Source organism: Zonotrichia leucophrys, chromosome 9 (assembly GCF_028769735.1).
Source record: "Zonotrichia leucophrys gambelii isolate GWCS_2022_RI chromosome 9, RI_Zleu_2.0, whole genome shotgun sequence".
NCBI classification, from domain to species: domain Eukaryota; kingdom Metazoa; phylum Chordata; class Aves; order Passeriformes; family Passerellidae; genus Zonotrichia; species Zonotrichia leucophrys.
In genome coordinates, this window is record NC_088179.1 from 23,579,433 (window position 1) to 23,594,262 (window position 14,830).

Sequence of the window (14,830 nt, forward strand, 5' to 3'; positions counted from 1 at the left end):
TGGGTGCCAGAGCAGCCACACTTTGTTCAGTGAGGGGATCGTGCCTGGAATCCGGCTGCTCCAGGGGAAAATCCGGGAAAAAGCATTTCTGACACTTTTATTCCTCACTTAAACTGCAAAGCTGTGTGCTGCAGTAGATGTTTGGGAGCTAGCAGGACACTACATTAAGCTTTTTTTATCTCTGGGACAGAACAAGCTACACAAAGCTGAGCCTCACGGTTGGCAGGGTCGTGCTGAATTCCACGGCATTTCAGGTTAAGTTTGGTGAATTCCTGTCCATCCCCGGGCTGGGGAGCTGCAGACCCCTCACCTGACACCTGGGGGTGCCTGATCAGTGTGAAACCACCCCGAACCCCCTTTCCTCCCCCTGGAACACCGCGCTGCAGCTCCGGCTCCTTCCACCCATCCCCTTGGAGCCGGGATGCTCGCAGCACCTGCCGGCACCCCTGGCAGGATAACCGCGCTGCAGGGGCGTCTGTCGCGACAGAGGGCTGCGATAAGAAGCCTCGGCGCATCCCGCCGAGCTCACGACGCCAGCTTTTCCCCGGGAAAAGCCAGGGAAGCACGGCGCTGCAGGAACAGCCGGCGTGCCCGAGGTGCCAGCCGGCTCCGTCCCACGGGTTTCCCCGAGCCCGGCTCGCCGCTCCGCCTCCCGCGCTCCGGGCGCAGCGGCTGCGGCAGCGGGCGGGGCGCGGGGACCGGCCCGGGCCCACGGACAGAGCGGGCGGGAGGTGAGCACCGGGAGGAGGAGGAGGGAGGAGGAGGAAGGGAGGGAGGGATGAAAGGTGGGGATTTAAGCGCGGGCAGCGCCGGGCTGGGGAGCTGCGGTGCGCGGAGCGGAGGTGAGGGAGGCGCGGGGCCGCGCTGTGCTGCAGCCCGGTGTTTTACATCCCGGTGTTCTGCAGCCCGGTGTTTTACATCCCGGTGCGCTGCATCCCGGTGCGCTGCATCCCGGTATTCTGCAGCCCGGTGTTCTGCAGCCCGGTGCGCTGCATCCCGGTATTCTGCATCCCGGTGCTCTGCAGCCCGGTGTTCTGCAGCCCGGTGCTCTGCAGCCCGGTGTTCTGCAGCCCGGTGTTCTATATCGCGGCATTCCAGCATCCCGGAGCTCCCGCATCCCGGCGTTCCCGCATCCCGGAGCTCCCGGTGCCGGCGCTCATTCCCCGCTCAGCTCTGCTCAGCTCGGCTCAGCTCGGCTCGCCCAAGGGCACCGCGGCGGAGGCGCGTCCCGGAGCATCCCCAGCAGGGCCGGTGACCTTGGCGAGCGCGGCCGCGGCCACGGCGAGTCCCCGGCGGCCCGGTAAGGAGCGGGGCAGGCCCGGTAAGGAGCGGGGCAGGCTCGGTAAGGAGCGGGGCAGGCTCGGTAAGGAGCGGGGCAGGCTCGGTAAGGAGCGGGGCAGGCTCGGTAAGGAGCGGGGCAGGCTCGGTAAGGAGCGGGGCAGGCTCGGTAAGGAGCGGGGCAGGCTCGGTAAGGAGCGGGGCTGGCAGCCGCAGGAGCCGGGGTGGCTGCGCTGTGCCTCCATCCAGGGAGATGCCGGCGCTCCTGCCGCACCTGCAGCTCCAGAGAGGGCTCGGGCTGTCCTGAGATGGGCTTCGAGGTCCCTTCCAAGCCAGACCGTGCCGTGATTCCGGGACTTGTTGCTGCAGCCCTGCAGCCGGGGGTTCGTTTCCAGGTGGCAGGAGGATGGTTTGCCTTAGGGATTCCCTAAAAACAGTAAAACAACCAGGAGAGGGAAGGGGGATGGAGGAGACTGTGTGCTCACGCTGCTGGGCTGGGAATGCTCATTGCCGGCAGATTTTTCTTCTCTGCTTCTCTCAGTTGCCTTCAGAGGGAAGCAGGTGCAAGTCCTGCCTTCCCTGCTGGATAAACCCTGGATAATATGGAGGAGAATCCCTGCAATAAACACTGTGGCTCTGCTTAGTCAGCACAAAGCACTTTTGGGGGATTTTAATGTGGATTTTAATGCTTTAGGAATTGTGATGCTGGGTTTTCTTTCTCTGATGAATATCACAAGTATGGTACAAATACCTGCAGTTCAGGAGTGCTTGGGTTGATTTCTGGTGGGGAGAAGCAGGGAAGCTGTGCATGGAGCATGGATGTTATTCCAAGATTGCAGCTGGAATGGGAGATGCTGAAACGCTGCCTGGGCCCATGGCAATGCTTGTGCCACCCCTCTGTGCCCAGAAAGCACCCAGAGCACCAGGACACAGAGCTCCAGCTGGATGGGAGGCAGCCAGGCCGCTGCTCTGGGTCCTGCCAAGCCACATTTTATGGAGCTTTGCATTTGTTTTATGGAGGATATCAACAGCTCTGTGTGTCCAAACCTGTTTGCTCACAGCCTGCAAAGGAAGCTGTTCCTCACTGCACAGATGGGGTTAAATCTGTGAAAAAAGTGCATCTCCTTTTTTATTTCTTATCTGTTGCAACATCTCGCTCCAATTTTGCTTTTCCCCTCCGGAGCAGTGACTGGAGTGGTGCAACTCTGCTTCCTTTGATGCGATCTCAGGGAGATGCCCTTGCACAAGAGTTTGGTCCCATTTTCCAGCAATACCTGTCATAGCTGTGACAGTATTCACCTCCTCACGTTGCACACAACCCAAGCTGCCACTTTCAGCTGCCTCAGAAATGACTCAGAGCAAAGCAAAGAAGTCTGAGTAAAATAAGGGCTACAACTGAAAGTAAATCTTATTTTAGAGCCCAGACATCCCAGTTATTTTGTTGGTAGATTGATGTGTTTACACAACCTCCTGAACTTGGAAGCCTTCAAAGGATGCAGATGATGTCCCAAATCTCACAAGGAACTGAGGTTTGTCACCAGGAGCAAATGCAAAACCTCTCTGAGATATTCTGGAACAGTTCTTAAAGAACTCTCAATTTTTAAGTGTTTGTAATTTAAACCTGCTGCTGCTCTCTAGTCCCAAATTTGAGGTTTTGGTTGGGAATAGTTCTGTTCAAAACCATGTTCCTAAATTATACTTACACTGAAACTAGAGGGAAAGGTTTCCCTTTTTCCCTTTCCCTGGGATTCAGTTTGCCATTTTCCCATCTCCTCTGGCAGAGCTGCTCACCTGTTCTGCCCCAAGGCACAAATCCTGGCACAGGGGGAGGACCCAGAGCCCAAACCATGCCCAGCCCAGGAAAGCTGGAAAGGAAGGGATCTGTACCTAAACTGCAGCTGGTTACGTAAGGAAACAACTGAGGAAACTTCAGGGGAGGGAAGAACAGGAAAATTGTTGAAAAATTAATTTAGCCTTGGAAGAAAATGGGACAGAGCTGCTCCAGGAATGTTGTTGGTACAGAGAAGCTGCATCTCCTCCTTTCCCTGTGCCTGAGTAAGGAGGGGATTGGGCACTGATAAATCAGCCCAGGCTGCAAAGTCTAAATAACTCAGGGGCTGCTGAGTTATTCAGAGCTGTGCCTTTGCTGGGAGCAGCCTCCAGCTGTCAGGGGCAGGTAAGGCAGGAAATCAGCCCCAAATTCAGCTGCCTTCAGCTGCTGGGCTGGTACCGAAGCCTCTCTCCAAAGGAGATCCCTCTGCTTTCCTGAGGGTCAAAAATTCATGCATCTCATCTGAAAGGACTTTTGCACATGGTTGTAGGTCACCATAAACTCCATCTGTGTACTCAGCTCAACTGGAGGAGAAAATTCAGCAGTGCTCTGAAAATTCAGCGATGCTCTGAAAATTCAGCAGTGCTCTGGAAATTCAGCAGTGCTCTGAAAATTCAGCGATGCTCTGGCTGCTGTCCCGTGCAGCAGGCAAGGCAGGCTGACAGGAACCCTCTGCTGCAGAATCCTCTGCTCCAGGCAGAGATGCAGCTGAATTCCAGCCCCAAAGCCCAGAGCTGCAGCAGGAGGAGCACACACAGAGATCAGGGTGCAGGTGGAGACGAGGAAGTCGGCTCTCAGACTTTGTGCAGGTGTGGCACCGCCACTCGAGGAGGGGTTGGAGGTTCCCAGGGGTAACAGGAACTCTTCCTGGACAGGGCAAGCTCCTGGGCTTGGTGTGCACTGAGCAGCATTTCAAAGAACCAAAATAGCACCTGCGTGCTGCCACTGAGGCCAGCAGGAAGGAAGTTGGGGTTAAAGATTAGGAAGATGCTGGAATTCACTCACCTGAGCCAGGTAAGGCAGAAACAGAGCTGCAAACACCACTGGCTCTTTGTGCATCACCCCTTCCACTCCTGGAAGATTTGATTCCCAGCAGAGCCCACGGGCTCGGCCCAGCCACGCTCACCCACGTGCAGAATGGCTGAGTCATGAGCAGCAGCAGCGTTTCCCAGCTCAGACCCCCATCCTGTGCTGCACAGGACCTATGGAAGGGATCCACATCCCCTGGGGCTCTGCAGGGATGGCCAAGGGTGCTGAGGGAGAGGAACCAGGATTGCCTCGCTCTGCTGTGCACTCCAGAATTCCAGGGTGGTTATTTATCCTAATCTGCAAGAAAAGGTGATTTTTGAGGTGTAGCCTTGTCTTTCAGCCTTGCCCCTTCCATTCCTGGAAGATTTTTTTTCCCCAACAATCCCCAAAGGCTCTGCTGTGCACTCCAGAATTCCAGGAAGGGTTATTTATTAAAATCTGCAAGTCAAGGTTGTTTTTGAGGTGTAGCCTTGTCTTTCAGCCTTTCCCCCTCCACTCCTGGAAAAAAAATATATATTTCTTTCATTGCTAGAAGAAATATTTATTTCTTCCAACAATCCCCACAGGTTCTGCTGTGCACTCCAGAATTCCAGGGTGGTTATTTATCCAAATCTGCAAGGCAAGGTGATTTTTGAGCTGTAGCCTTGTCTTTCAGCCTTATCCCTTCCACTCCTGGAAGACTTTTTTTTCCCCAGCAATCCCCACAGGTTCTGCAGTGCACTCCAGAATTCCAGGGTAGTTATTTATCCAAATCTGCAAGAAAAGGTGGTTTTTGAGGTGTAGCCTTGTCTTTCAGCCTTACCCCCTCCACTCCTGGAAAAAATATATATTTCTTTCATTGCTAGAAGAAATATACTTTTTTCCAGCAATCCCCACAGGTTCTGCTGTGCACTCCAGAATTCCAGGGTGGTTATTTATCCAAATCTGCAAGAAAAGGTGATTTTTGAGCTGTAGCCTTGTCTTTCAGCCTTATCCCTTCCACTCCTGGAAGATTTTTTTTCCCCAGCAATCCCCACAGGCTCTGCAGTGCACTCCAAAAATCCAGGGGTGATTATTTATCCAAATCTGCAAGTCAAGGTGGTTTTTGAGGTGTAGCCTTGTCTTTCAGCCTTGCCCCTTCCACTCCTGGAAGAAATATATATTTCTTTCATTGCTGGAAGAAATATACTTTTTTTCCAGCAATTCCCACAGGCTCTGCTGTGCACTCCACAATTTCATGCTGGTTATTTATCCAAATCTGCAAGAAAAGGTGATTTTTGAGCTGTAGCCTTGTCTTTCAGCCTTATCCCTTCCACTCCTGGAAGATTTTTTTTCCCCCAGCAATCCCCACAGGCTCTGCAGTCCACTCCAAAAATCCAGGGGTGATTATTTATCCAAATCTGCAAGTCAATGTGGTTTTTGAGGTGTAGCCTTGTCTTTCAGCCTTGCCCCTTCCACTCCTGGAAAAAAATATATATTTCTTTCATTGCTAGAAGAAATATTTATTTCTTCCAACAATCCCCACAGGTTCTGCAGTGCACTCCAGAATTCCAGGGGTGGTTATTTATCCAAGGTGGTTTTTGAGGTGCGTTCTTGTCCGCAGTGGGAGCTGTGCTGGATTGATGCTGCTCCTCTCATTCCTGGGATTTCCTCCCTGGCAGAACAAGCTGGAGGTTAAAGATCCATGTGGGAGAGCTGCAGGAACCTGAGGGCTCTGCTTGCCAGGAGGGGAAGGGAGATCTCAGGGCTGGGCTGCTGCTCCATGGACACGCTCCGTGCGGGATCGGAGCCATGGGGATGCAACAGAGGAATGGGCTGGGGTGCTGCTCCCAGGAAATTCTGGGATTTGGATGTCCTGGAATGGGCTGAAGTGGCATTCCCAGAAAATGATGGGATTTGTATTTCCCAGAGCAGGCAGAGGTGGTGTTCCCAGGAAATTCTGGGATTTGGATTTCCCAGCAGAGTTTGAAGTGGCATTCCCAGAAAGTGCTGGGATTTGGATGTCCTGGAATGGGCAGAATTGGTATTCCCAGGAAATTCTGGGATTTGGATTTCCCAGAGCAGGCAGAGGTGCTGTTCCCAGGAAATTCTGGGATTTGGATGTCCTGGAATGGGCTGAAGTGGCATTCCCAGAAAATGCTGAGATTTGTATTTCCCAGAACAGGCCGAGGTGGCATTCCCAGGAAATTCTGGGATTTGGATATCCTGGAACAGGTGCAGGTGGTGTTCCCATCAAACTCTGGGATGTGGATTTCTTGGTTGAGGTTGCATTCCCAGAAAATGCTGGGATTTGGATTTCCCAGAGCAGGCAAAGGTGGTGTTCCCAGGAAATTCTGGGATGTGGAATTCCCTGGAATCTGATGCCTTATTTCAATTTCTTCCCAAGCACTGATCATTTCATCCCTTGCGCACTGTGCTTGGTGCTCACTGAATAAAACATGAATGGAACTGCCTGGGAATGGGGATGGGAATGGGGATGGGAATGGGAATGGGAATGGGAATGGGAATGGGAATCCCTTCCTGGTTGTGCTTGCACTTGGAGTTGTCAGCCTGAATAAAATCCCTGGGCACATCCCAGAATTCTGTCAGCATTAAGAGGGACAAGATGGTGCCTTGGATAAATGAGGATGTTCAGCAGGACAGACCCATGAAGGTGCAGATAAGAACAGCTCCACATCAACAACTTGCAGACAGGATTTCCACTCCAATCCCAAGGAGGTGATTGCCCATTTAGCTTCTAATATCCAAGATTATTTACAGATCAGACAACTTGAAATTCAGTCTGGCACTTTGCCACCCACCTTCATGTGGGTGCTGGTGGGACTGGAACCCCCTCAGGGACTCATGCAAGGATTTTATTTAAGCTCCAGCACCAGAGGATTCCCTCAGGATGCTGCAAACTCCATCCACCTCTTGTTGCTGGGCTATCCCAGCAATTATCCAGCAAATGGTCACTTTTAGCCAATTAAATATTTGTATTTTGGGGGATGGATTGATTGTTAGCTGCTTTCATTTCTCATCTCATCCCTACTTTCCATTTATTGAATGATCCTGAGGCCATTTCCAGCTCCAGGCTTTGGTTTTGCCCACTCCAGATGAACTTTTCCTGAATATCTGTTGGAAACCCTTTTTCCCTGGATGTGTAACTCAGCCAACCCCTCCTGCTGAGGGCATCAGGTGTTTTTTAAGCATTCTCTGGAAACCAGTCTCCCCCAGTTCCCCTGCAAGAATGTTTCTTTCCACAGGAATTTCCCAGCAGGAGCTGTCTGGCCATGGGTCAGAGCTGCAGATTGAAAATGTGACCAAAACTCCCCAAATCCCAGCTGCTCAAAGCAGAAATTAAATATTAAAGGACCTAACACTGGCATCTTCTAACTCCCAGCTAGCTCTGACTCCACAAAATAAGGTCATTAATAAAGGAATTTGGGAAATTAGCATGCTCTGAAATGAAACCATGATATCTGGATGATGATTTATCTTTTCAGCTGCCCTAATCGCAGACATGTGTCAACAAGCAAGAAAATCAGGCAGCCACTTAAAACACTAAAAGCTGCTTTACAGGTTTCTCTTCTTGCATTTTTTTTTCCTCTTGGAGGTGCAAGTGCTGAAAATAACCTGAATATTGCTTAACAGGAGCTGAATTCTCCTCATTTCACTCATAGCTGGCTGTAACAGTCCCGTGGCCTCTGAACAGGAAGGCGTTTCCCCAGCACCTCGGAATGCTTCAATCCAAATTTGCAGACAAATGAATGCTGAGTTAAAATTGCATAAGAACAAATTATCTCCTGCTCTGGAATAGTGGGAACTGATGAGTGAATAACTCAGGGCCCTTTCAAGAGGGAGTGCAGCTGGAATAGAATAAAGCACAGACATGGACATGAAGCCTCTCTAGGAGGAATCCTGTTTAAAATACACATTTTTTTAGCCTCTGAGGTTTGCCTAGCAATCTGCTATTCCCTTTGATTGCTGCTACAGTTAATTTGGGTGGTAAAGCTGCCACAGACCTCTGCAGGTGTGGGGTTTTGGGATACTCCTTATTCCTCATAACGGGATGCAAATTGTCCCTTCCCCAAGGGATCTGTGTGACAGTGCCATGGGGGAGCCTCATCTCTCATTGCTTTTCCCCCTTCCCCTCCTGTGTTTTCCTTTATCAATTATGCAGCTGGAGTTGTGTTATCCCTGCACAGCTCCCTGCTCTCAGGCTGCATGAAATGCAGAAGTGTGTCAGTGCTGAGGGCACAGGCTGTAATTCGCTTTTGCCTTTTACTTATCCCAACCTGCAGCATTCATTAGGAGACCACAGAGCACGAAGGCAGCTCGTGTTCCTTGTGGAATTCCAGATTGCCTGGGGATGGAATTACTGCCAGGATGGAATTACTGTGCTGGGGCTGCAGGGAAATGCAATCCCCAGGCTGGAAAAAAAGGTGCCGAGGGCTTTGGTTAAACCCAAAGGGCTGCTCATCATTTTAACTGCCTCATCCTTTATTCATGTGGCCTTCCAAGGGGTGATGGTGAGGCTGCAGCCTGGAACAGCAGTAAAATCAGCCTGGGGGATGTTTTTGCTGCCTGTGGCTGTCCTTCAGCAGCTCTGGATGGAGATGCACAGGGTGTGAGCTGCTCTGGATGGAGATGCACAGGGCTGTGAGCTGCTCTGGGCACTCAGACACCCCCAGCAGGGATTACCCACGGAAGGGATGAGTTTAACCAGCACAGCCCTAACCCCAGTGTAAACCCCATGGTCCTGAGAGTGGGAGAGGGCTCTCCTCCTTCTCCTTCTCCTTCTCCTTCTCCTTCTCCTTCTCCTTCTCCTTCTCCTTCTCCTTCTCCTTCTCCTTCTCCTTCTCCTTCTCCTTCTCCTTCTCCTTCTCCTTCTCCTTCTCCTTCTCCTTCTCCTTCTCCTTCTTCCTCTCCTTCTCCTCTCCTCCTTCTCCTTCTCCTTCTCCTTCTCCTTCTCCTTCTCCTCCCTTCTCCTCCTCCTTCTCCTCCCTTCTCCTCCTCCCTCCTTCTCCTCCTCTCCTCCTCTCCTCCTCCTTCTCTCCTTCTCCTCCTCTCTCCTTCTCCTTCTCCTTCTCCTTCTCCTTCTCCTTCTCCTTCTCCTTCTCCTTCTCCTTCTCCTTCTCCTTCTCCTTCTCCTTCTCCTCCTCCTCCTCCTCCTTCTCCTCCTCCTCCTCCAGTGCTGCTCTTTTTGCAGAGTCTGACCAGAGGCACTTTTGGCTCCCAGGGAGCCCCCCTTTGCCAGCTGGGCCACTTTCACTGAAGGCTCTGCGATATTTCCAAGGCTTTAAGGCCTCTCTCTCTGGAGTTGTGCCTTCCAATGAATGATGTGAAAGGAATCATCTTCCATTCATGGCTGGCCAGAGAGCAGCAGAGCCTTTCTCCCCAGGCTGAGTCCCTGCAAGAAAAGCTGGTGACAGAGACAGCCACTGCTCCATTTCAATGTTGATCTGTCCTCAAAAGCGTTTAGGAAGTTTCTTGCTCTAGGAAATATGCGAATATGGAAGTGAAGGAAATGCTTTGGAAGAATTAGTGGGGAAAACTTCATTTTGGTAAATCCCACATTCCCCCAGAACAGAGCTGGAAACCACTGAATACTGGAATATTTTTGACCTATATCAATGGCCCATCCTTATTTTAATTCCAGGTGCAAATTTCCCAGTGCTGCTGCAGGATCTGCCGCTTCGAGGGACAGCAAAGCTCTGCTGCCCCAAACTCACTGTGAACACCAGGCTGGAGGGCTGTGATGTGCCCAAGCCTCTTTGTGCTGGCATTTCAGGCAGCACAAGTGTAGAAGAAAAAGGGGCATTGGGAGGTTTTCCAGCAGGGAATCTGCTGAATTCCCTATGGACTGATCTGCTTGGAGCATCCTCAAACCCCAAAATAACAGAATCCCTCTGGAAAGCCTTGAACACTTTCTTATCATTCTGTTTTTTCTAAATAGATGCTTTTAGCCTGCACTCAAAGATTGTTTCAAGTGCCAAAAAGCACATTTAACAATGAACACTGGATGCAAACCCTATTTCCTATTTAATTCTTGCTCAGACACTCTCTTTCCCAAGTGGACCTGGGAACAATGAATGCATAAAGGCATTACCCAGGAGGAAAATCATTCCTAGATTTGTAATTTCCATTAAATATTCTTTTAATCTGTAAAGTTTCTCACTTCTTTGGAATGAACTGCAAAAAAAATCCTTCTGCAATCAGAGATTGCTTTTTTCTCCCTCTCTCTTTTGTAACTTGGTTTTTCCTCCCAACAATTGCAGACCAATAAAAGCCATTATCAAAAGTAAGCAGAGCAGTTTTTACAGGGCAGTTGTTTTAGTCTTATCTTTATTCCGGGGCATGCCTGGAACTTACGGAACATTTATGGAACTTATGGAACATTTATGGAATTTATGGAACCTTTATGAATTTATGGAACATTCCTGGAAGCTGACCCAAAGCCTTTCTCTTAAAATGCCTATTTCCCTGATTTCCACAAGGAATAGGATAGGAAACCACACTTGGAGTGTGGGAATTGATAGAATCACAAAGCCCTTATTTTAAAATGCCTATTTCCCTGATTTCCACAGGGAATAGATAGGAAAACACATTTGGAATGTGGGAATTAATAGAATTGATAGATTTCTTTTAAAATGCCTGATTTCCACAAGGAATAGGATAGGAAAACACACTTGGAATGTGGGGATTGAGAGAATCACAAAGCCTTTCTTTTTCAATGCCTATTTCCACAAGGAATAGAATAGGAAACCACACTTGGAATGTGGGAATTGATAGAACCACAGGAAGGTTTGGGTTGGAAGGGAGTTTAATCAGCAGTCCCAGGCCTGCCATGGGCAGGGACACCTTCCACTATCCCAGCTCACTCCAACCTGGCCTTGGATGCTTCCAGGGATGGATCAGCTTTTCTGGGAATGCCCAACTGCTGCAGCTCCAATAACTGAGCAGCAGCTGCAGAACCCATCCATCCCCTTTGGTCCAGGGGAGTGGTGGCACCAACACCTCAGAGAATGAGTCTGTGTGGTGTTTCCACGGGATACCCCCGCTGTAATCCCAATTTCCCTGTCATTCCAGGCGCCCTAGAATGAGTCTGTGCGGTGTTTCCACGCGATACCCCCGCTGTAATCCCAATTTCCCTGTCATTCCAGGCACCCTAGAATGAGTCTGTGTGGTGTTTCCAAGGGATACCCCCGCTGTAATCCCAATTTCCCTGTCATTCCAGGCGCCCCAGAATGAGTCTGTGTGGTGTTTCCACGGGATACCCCCGCTGTAATCCCAATCTCCCTGTCATTCCAGGCGCCCTAGAATGAGTCTGTGCGGTGTTTCCACGGGATACCCCTGCTGTAATCCCAATTTCCCTGTCATTCCAGGCGCCCTAGAATGAGTCTGTGTGGTGTTTCCACGGGATACCCCCGCTGTAATCCCAATTTCCCTGTCATTCCAGCGCCCTAGAATGAGTCTGTGCGGTGTTTCCACGGGATACCCCTGCTGTAATCCCAATTTCCCTGTCATTCCAGGCGCCCTAGAATGAGTCTGTGTGGTGTTTCCACGGGATACCCCCGCTGTAATCCCAATTTCCCTGTCATTCCAGGCGCCCTAGAATGAGTCTGTGTGGTGTTTCCACGGGATACCCCCGCTGTAATCCCAATTTCCCTGTCATTCCAGGCGCCCTCCAAGCCCCCCGGAGCTGAAGATGGACGTGAAGAGGGTGAAGGACTACCTGTACTGGCTGTACTACCAGTACCAGCTGGTGACGTGCAGCTACGTGCTGGAGCCCTGGGAGCAGTCCATGTTCCACACCATCACGGTCACCGTGCTGGCCATGGTGGTCTACACCGCCTACGTCTTCGTGCCCATCCACGTGCGCCTGGCCCTGCAGTTCTTCTCGCAGATCTTTGGCTCCCAGCCTGAGGGGGCCGTGCTGAACTGAGCCGGGCCCAGCAGGGCCCAGCAGCTCCCTGGATTCGGCTCCCAGCCTGAGGGGGCCGTGCTGAACTGAGCCGGGCCCAGCAGGGCCCAGCAGCTCCGTGGATTCGGCTCCCAGCCTGAGGGGGCCGTGCTGAACTGAGCCGGGCCCAGCAGGGCCCAGCAGCTCCCTGGATTCGGCTCCCAGCCTGAGGGGGCCGTGCTGAACTGAGCCAGGCCCAGCAGCTCCGTGGATTCGGCTCCCAGCCTGAGGGGGCCGTGCTGAACTGAGCCGGGCCCAGCAGGGCCCAGCAGCTCCCTGGATTCGGCTCCCAGCCTGAGGGGGCCATGCTGAACTGAGCCGGGCCCAGCGGGGCCCAGCAGCTCTGTGGAATGGCTCACAAATGGCTCCTGCTGAGGAAAACCCTGCTTGATTCACCTCCGGGGATGGAGAGCGGAGCGAGGCACCGAGCGCGGCCCCTCTTCCATGGACACCCTGGGAATGGCACAGGATCCACACAGCTCCCACCTCCAGCACCAAACCCCATCTCCTGCTCCATCCTTCTCAGCCATTCTCTGTCCCAGTGCTGCTGCAGGATCTGCTGCTTCGAGGGACAGCAAAGCTCTGCTGCCCCAAACTCACTGTGAACACCAGGCTGGAGGGCTGTGATGTGCCCAAGCCTCTTTGCTCTGGCATTTCAGGCAGCACAAGTGTAGAAGAAAAAGGGGCACTGGGAGGTTTTCCAGCAGGGAATCTGCTGAATTCCCTATGGACTGATCTGCTTGGAATGTCCTCAAACCCCAAAATAACAGAATCCCTCTGGAAAGCCTTGAACACTTTCTTATCATGCTGTTTTCTCTAAATAGCTTGCATTTAAAGATTGTTTCAGATGCCAAAAAGCACATTTAACAATGAACAGTGAATGCAAACCCTATTTCCTGTTTAATTCTTGCTCAGACACTCTCTTTCCCAAGTGGAGCTGGGAACAATGAATGCATAAAGGCATTACCCAAGAGGAAAATCTGTCCTAGATTTGTAATTTCCATTAAATATTCTTTTAATCTGTAACGTTTTTCATTGCTTTGGAAATGAGCTGCATCCAACTGCTCTGGCAGAGGCTGTTTTGGTGGCTCCTCACACCCAAAGTTCTACCAACACAGTGCAGGGGCCAGGTTAGAGGAGATAAAAAATGAGGATATCCAGCAGGATTGGAGTGCTCATGTCTGGCTGGTTGGTGACTTCCAGGCTTCAATGGATGGGAGAGAAGCTTGGAAGAGAAAGCAACAGGAGGATGAACTCAAATCCAGCTTTTTTCACGTCTAAGTTCCTGCCTCTGAGTTCAGATGGTCTAAAATATTTTCTTTTTGGAAAAAAGTTCTCCACATCATCTTGCAGCTCAGTGAGGATGACAGGAGGAAGCAGCCCTGCTCTGTCTCAGTGCCCTCCTGCCTTCTCTGATGAAAATCAAAATATTTTCTGGCTGCTCCCACTCTCCAAGGTAGCAAAGTGCAAATCAGCACCGGGGGAAGAGGATCCAGAGTGGAAATAATATTTTAATGCCTGCAGGGAAGGCTTAGAGAGATCTCCTATACAAAGAAGAAATTAGATTTATTACCATTGCCTGTGGGGAGGTTTAGGAACAATGGGAGGCTTGTTTGGTTTTCACTGTACACAAATCAAACGTGGGTGCCAAATCATAAATTACAGCTGCACTCTGCACGTCTCTACCAGCTGATGCTCCTGTTAGTAGAAGTGAGAAGTGCAAAATGTAAATAGCTTTCAAATGATGTTTGCACAGTTCTAGATTAAAGGGAAAACCCTCTTAACTCCTTCCTCAAGCTGCAGTGGGCTCCTGCATGCTTCAGAGCACAAATTTGTTTGGAAACGAAGACATGTGGTGAAGGTTGCCCAGATCTGAACATGTGAATGCAGTTTTTTCAGCCCAAAAAAATAAAATTTTATTCTTCACAAGCAACCTCTGGCTGCATCACTCAGCTCTTCTGTGTTTTCCAGTCATTCATAAATATTCTGCATGTGTGTGGGCCAGGCTGGTGCTGTGCAAGAAGGATTATTTTGGGGTGAATGTTTTGGGGAGAGGTTGGAGAATCCTTTAAATGGATCTGGGGTGAGTGAACTTCAGTGCAAGAGCTCTCCTCTTTCTGGAAGGAAAAAAAAATTTATCTGGTTCAAATTAAGGCATTATCAAGTAGCTGAGTGTGCTGAGAGCTCTGGGCTCCAACAGGAGTTGTCCTGACAGTTTATCACAGTTGGGAACCTGCAAACACGAGGTGCCAAGCTGTAGTCACACCTCGAGTAATGAACACAGCACTGCAGGAGATGAAAAATGGCAAAACCTGGGGCCATTCCTCTTGAAAGTGTCTGTAAAATAGACTAAAAGTTATAATCCTAACGCTGGAGGTGAAAAGTGAGAATATTTACTCAGCAAGTTGGTATAAATTCTGTCTCCAAGTGGGTTTAAATTCTATCTCCAAAGATTCTGCTCACCTAGAAAATATGAGTGTGTGTGAGTGCCAGGGCTCCTCCTCATCAGTCCTGTTCCCATTAATTTTTAATTCCTTCAAAAGTGGATTTCTTCCCCACGCCACCAAACTCAACTTTCAGAGCACAAGGAAAAGTTTTTTTGTCCAGGAATGCAGAGGTTGGAGCTGCTATCTGCAGGAGCCCACACCCGGTGGAACATTGCTCTTTAAACATCTCATTTGGCAAACAGAACGTGGGGAGGACTTTGTTCAGGATTTCCATTGCCCTGCCATGGTGGGATCCATGCAAAGCGTTTTCCTTCCTTATTG

At 50.5% G+C, this 14,830-nt stretch overlaps 1 protein-coding gene across 3 annotated transcripts; it reads left to right on the forward strand.

Moving 5' to 3' along the window:
• Nucleotides 1–535: 535 nt before the first annotated feature.
• Nucleotides 536–13,995, forward strand: SPTSSB (serine palmitoyltransferase small subunit B). Of its 3 annotated transcripts, none has more exons than XM_064721006.1 (3): nucleotides 536–731; nucleotides 1,099–1,300; nucleotides 11,780–13,995. In XM_064721006.1, the coding sequence occupies exon 3, from the start codon at nucleotides 11,808–11,810 to the stop codon at nucleotides 12,042–12,044; it is 237 nt and encodes a 78-aa protein (XP_064577076.1). In that variant the 5' UTR covers nucleotides 536–731; nucleotides 1,099–1,300; nucleotides 11,780–11,807; the 3' UTR covers nucleotides 12,045–13,995. The 3 variants fall into 3 exon arrangements, with proteins under 3 accessions (XP_064577076.1, XP_064577077.1, XP_064577078.1); XM_064721007.1 differs by lacking the exons at nucleotides 536–731; nucleotides 1,099–1,300 and adding exons at nucleotides 2,997–4,123; nucleotides 6,696–6,835; XM_064721008.1 differs by lacking the exons at nucleotides 536–731; nucleotides 1,099–1,300 and adding an exon at nucleotides 2,997–4,123.
• The last annotated feature ends 835 nt before the right edge of the window (nucleotides 13,996–14,830 follow it).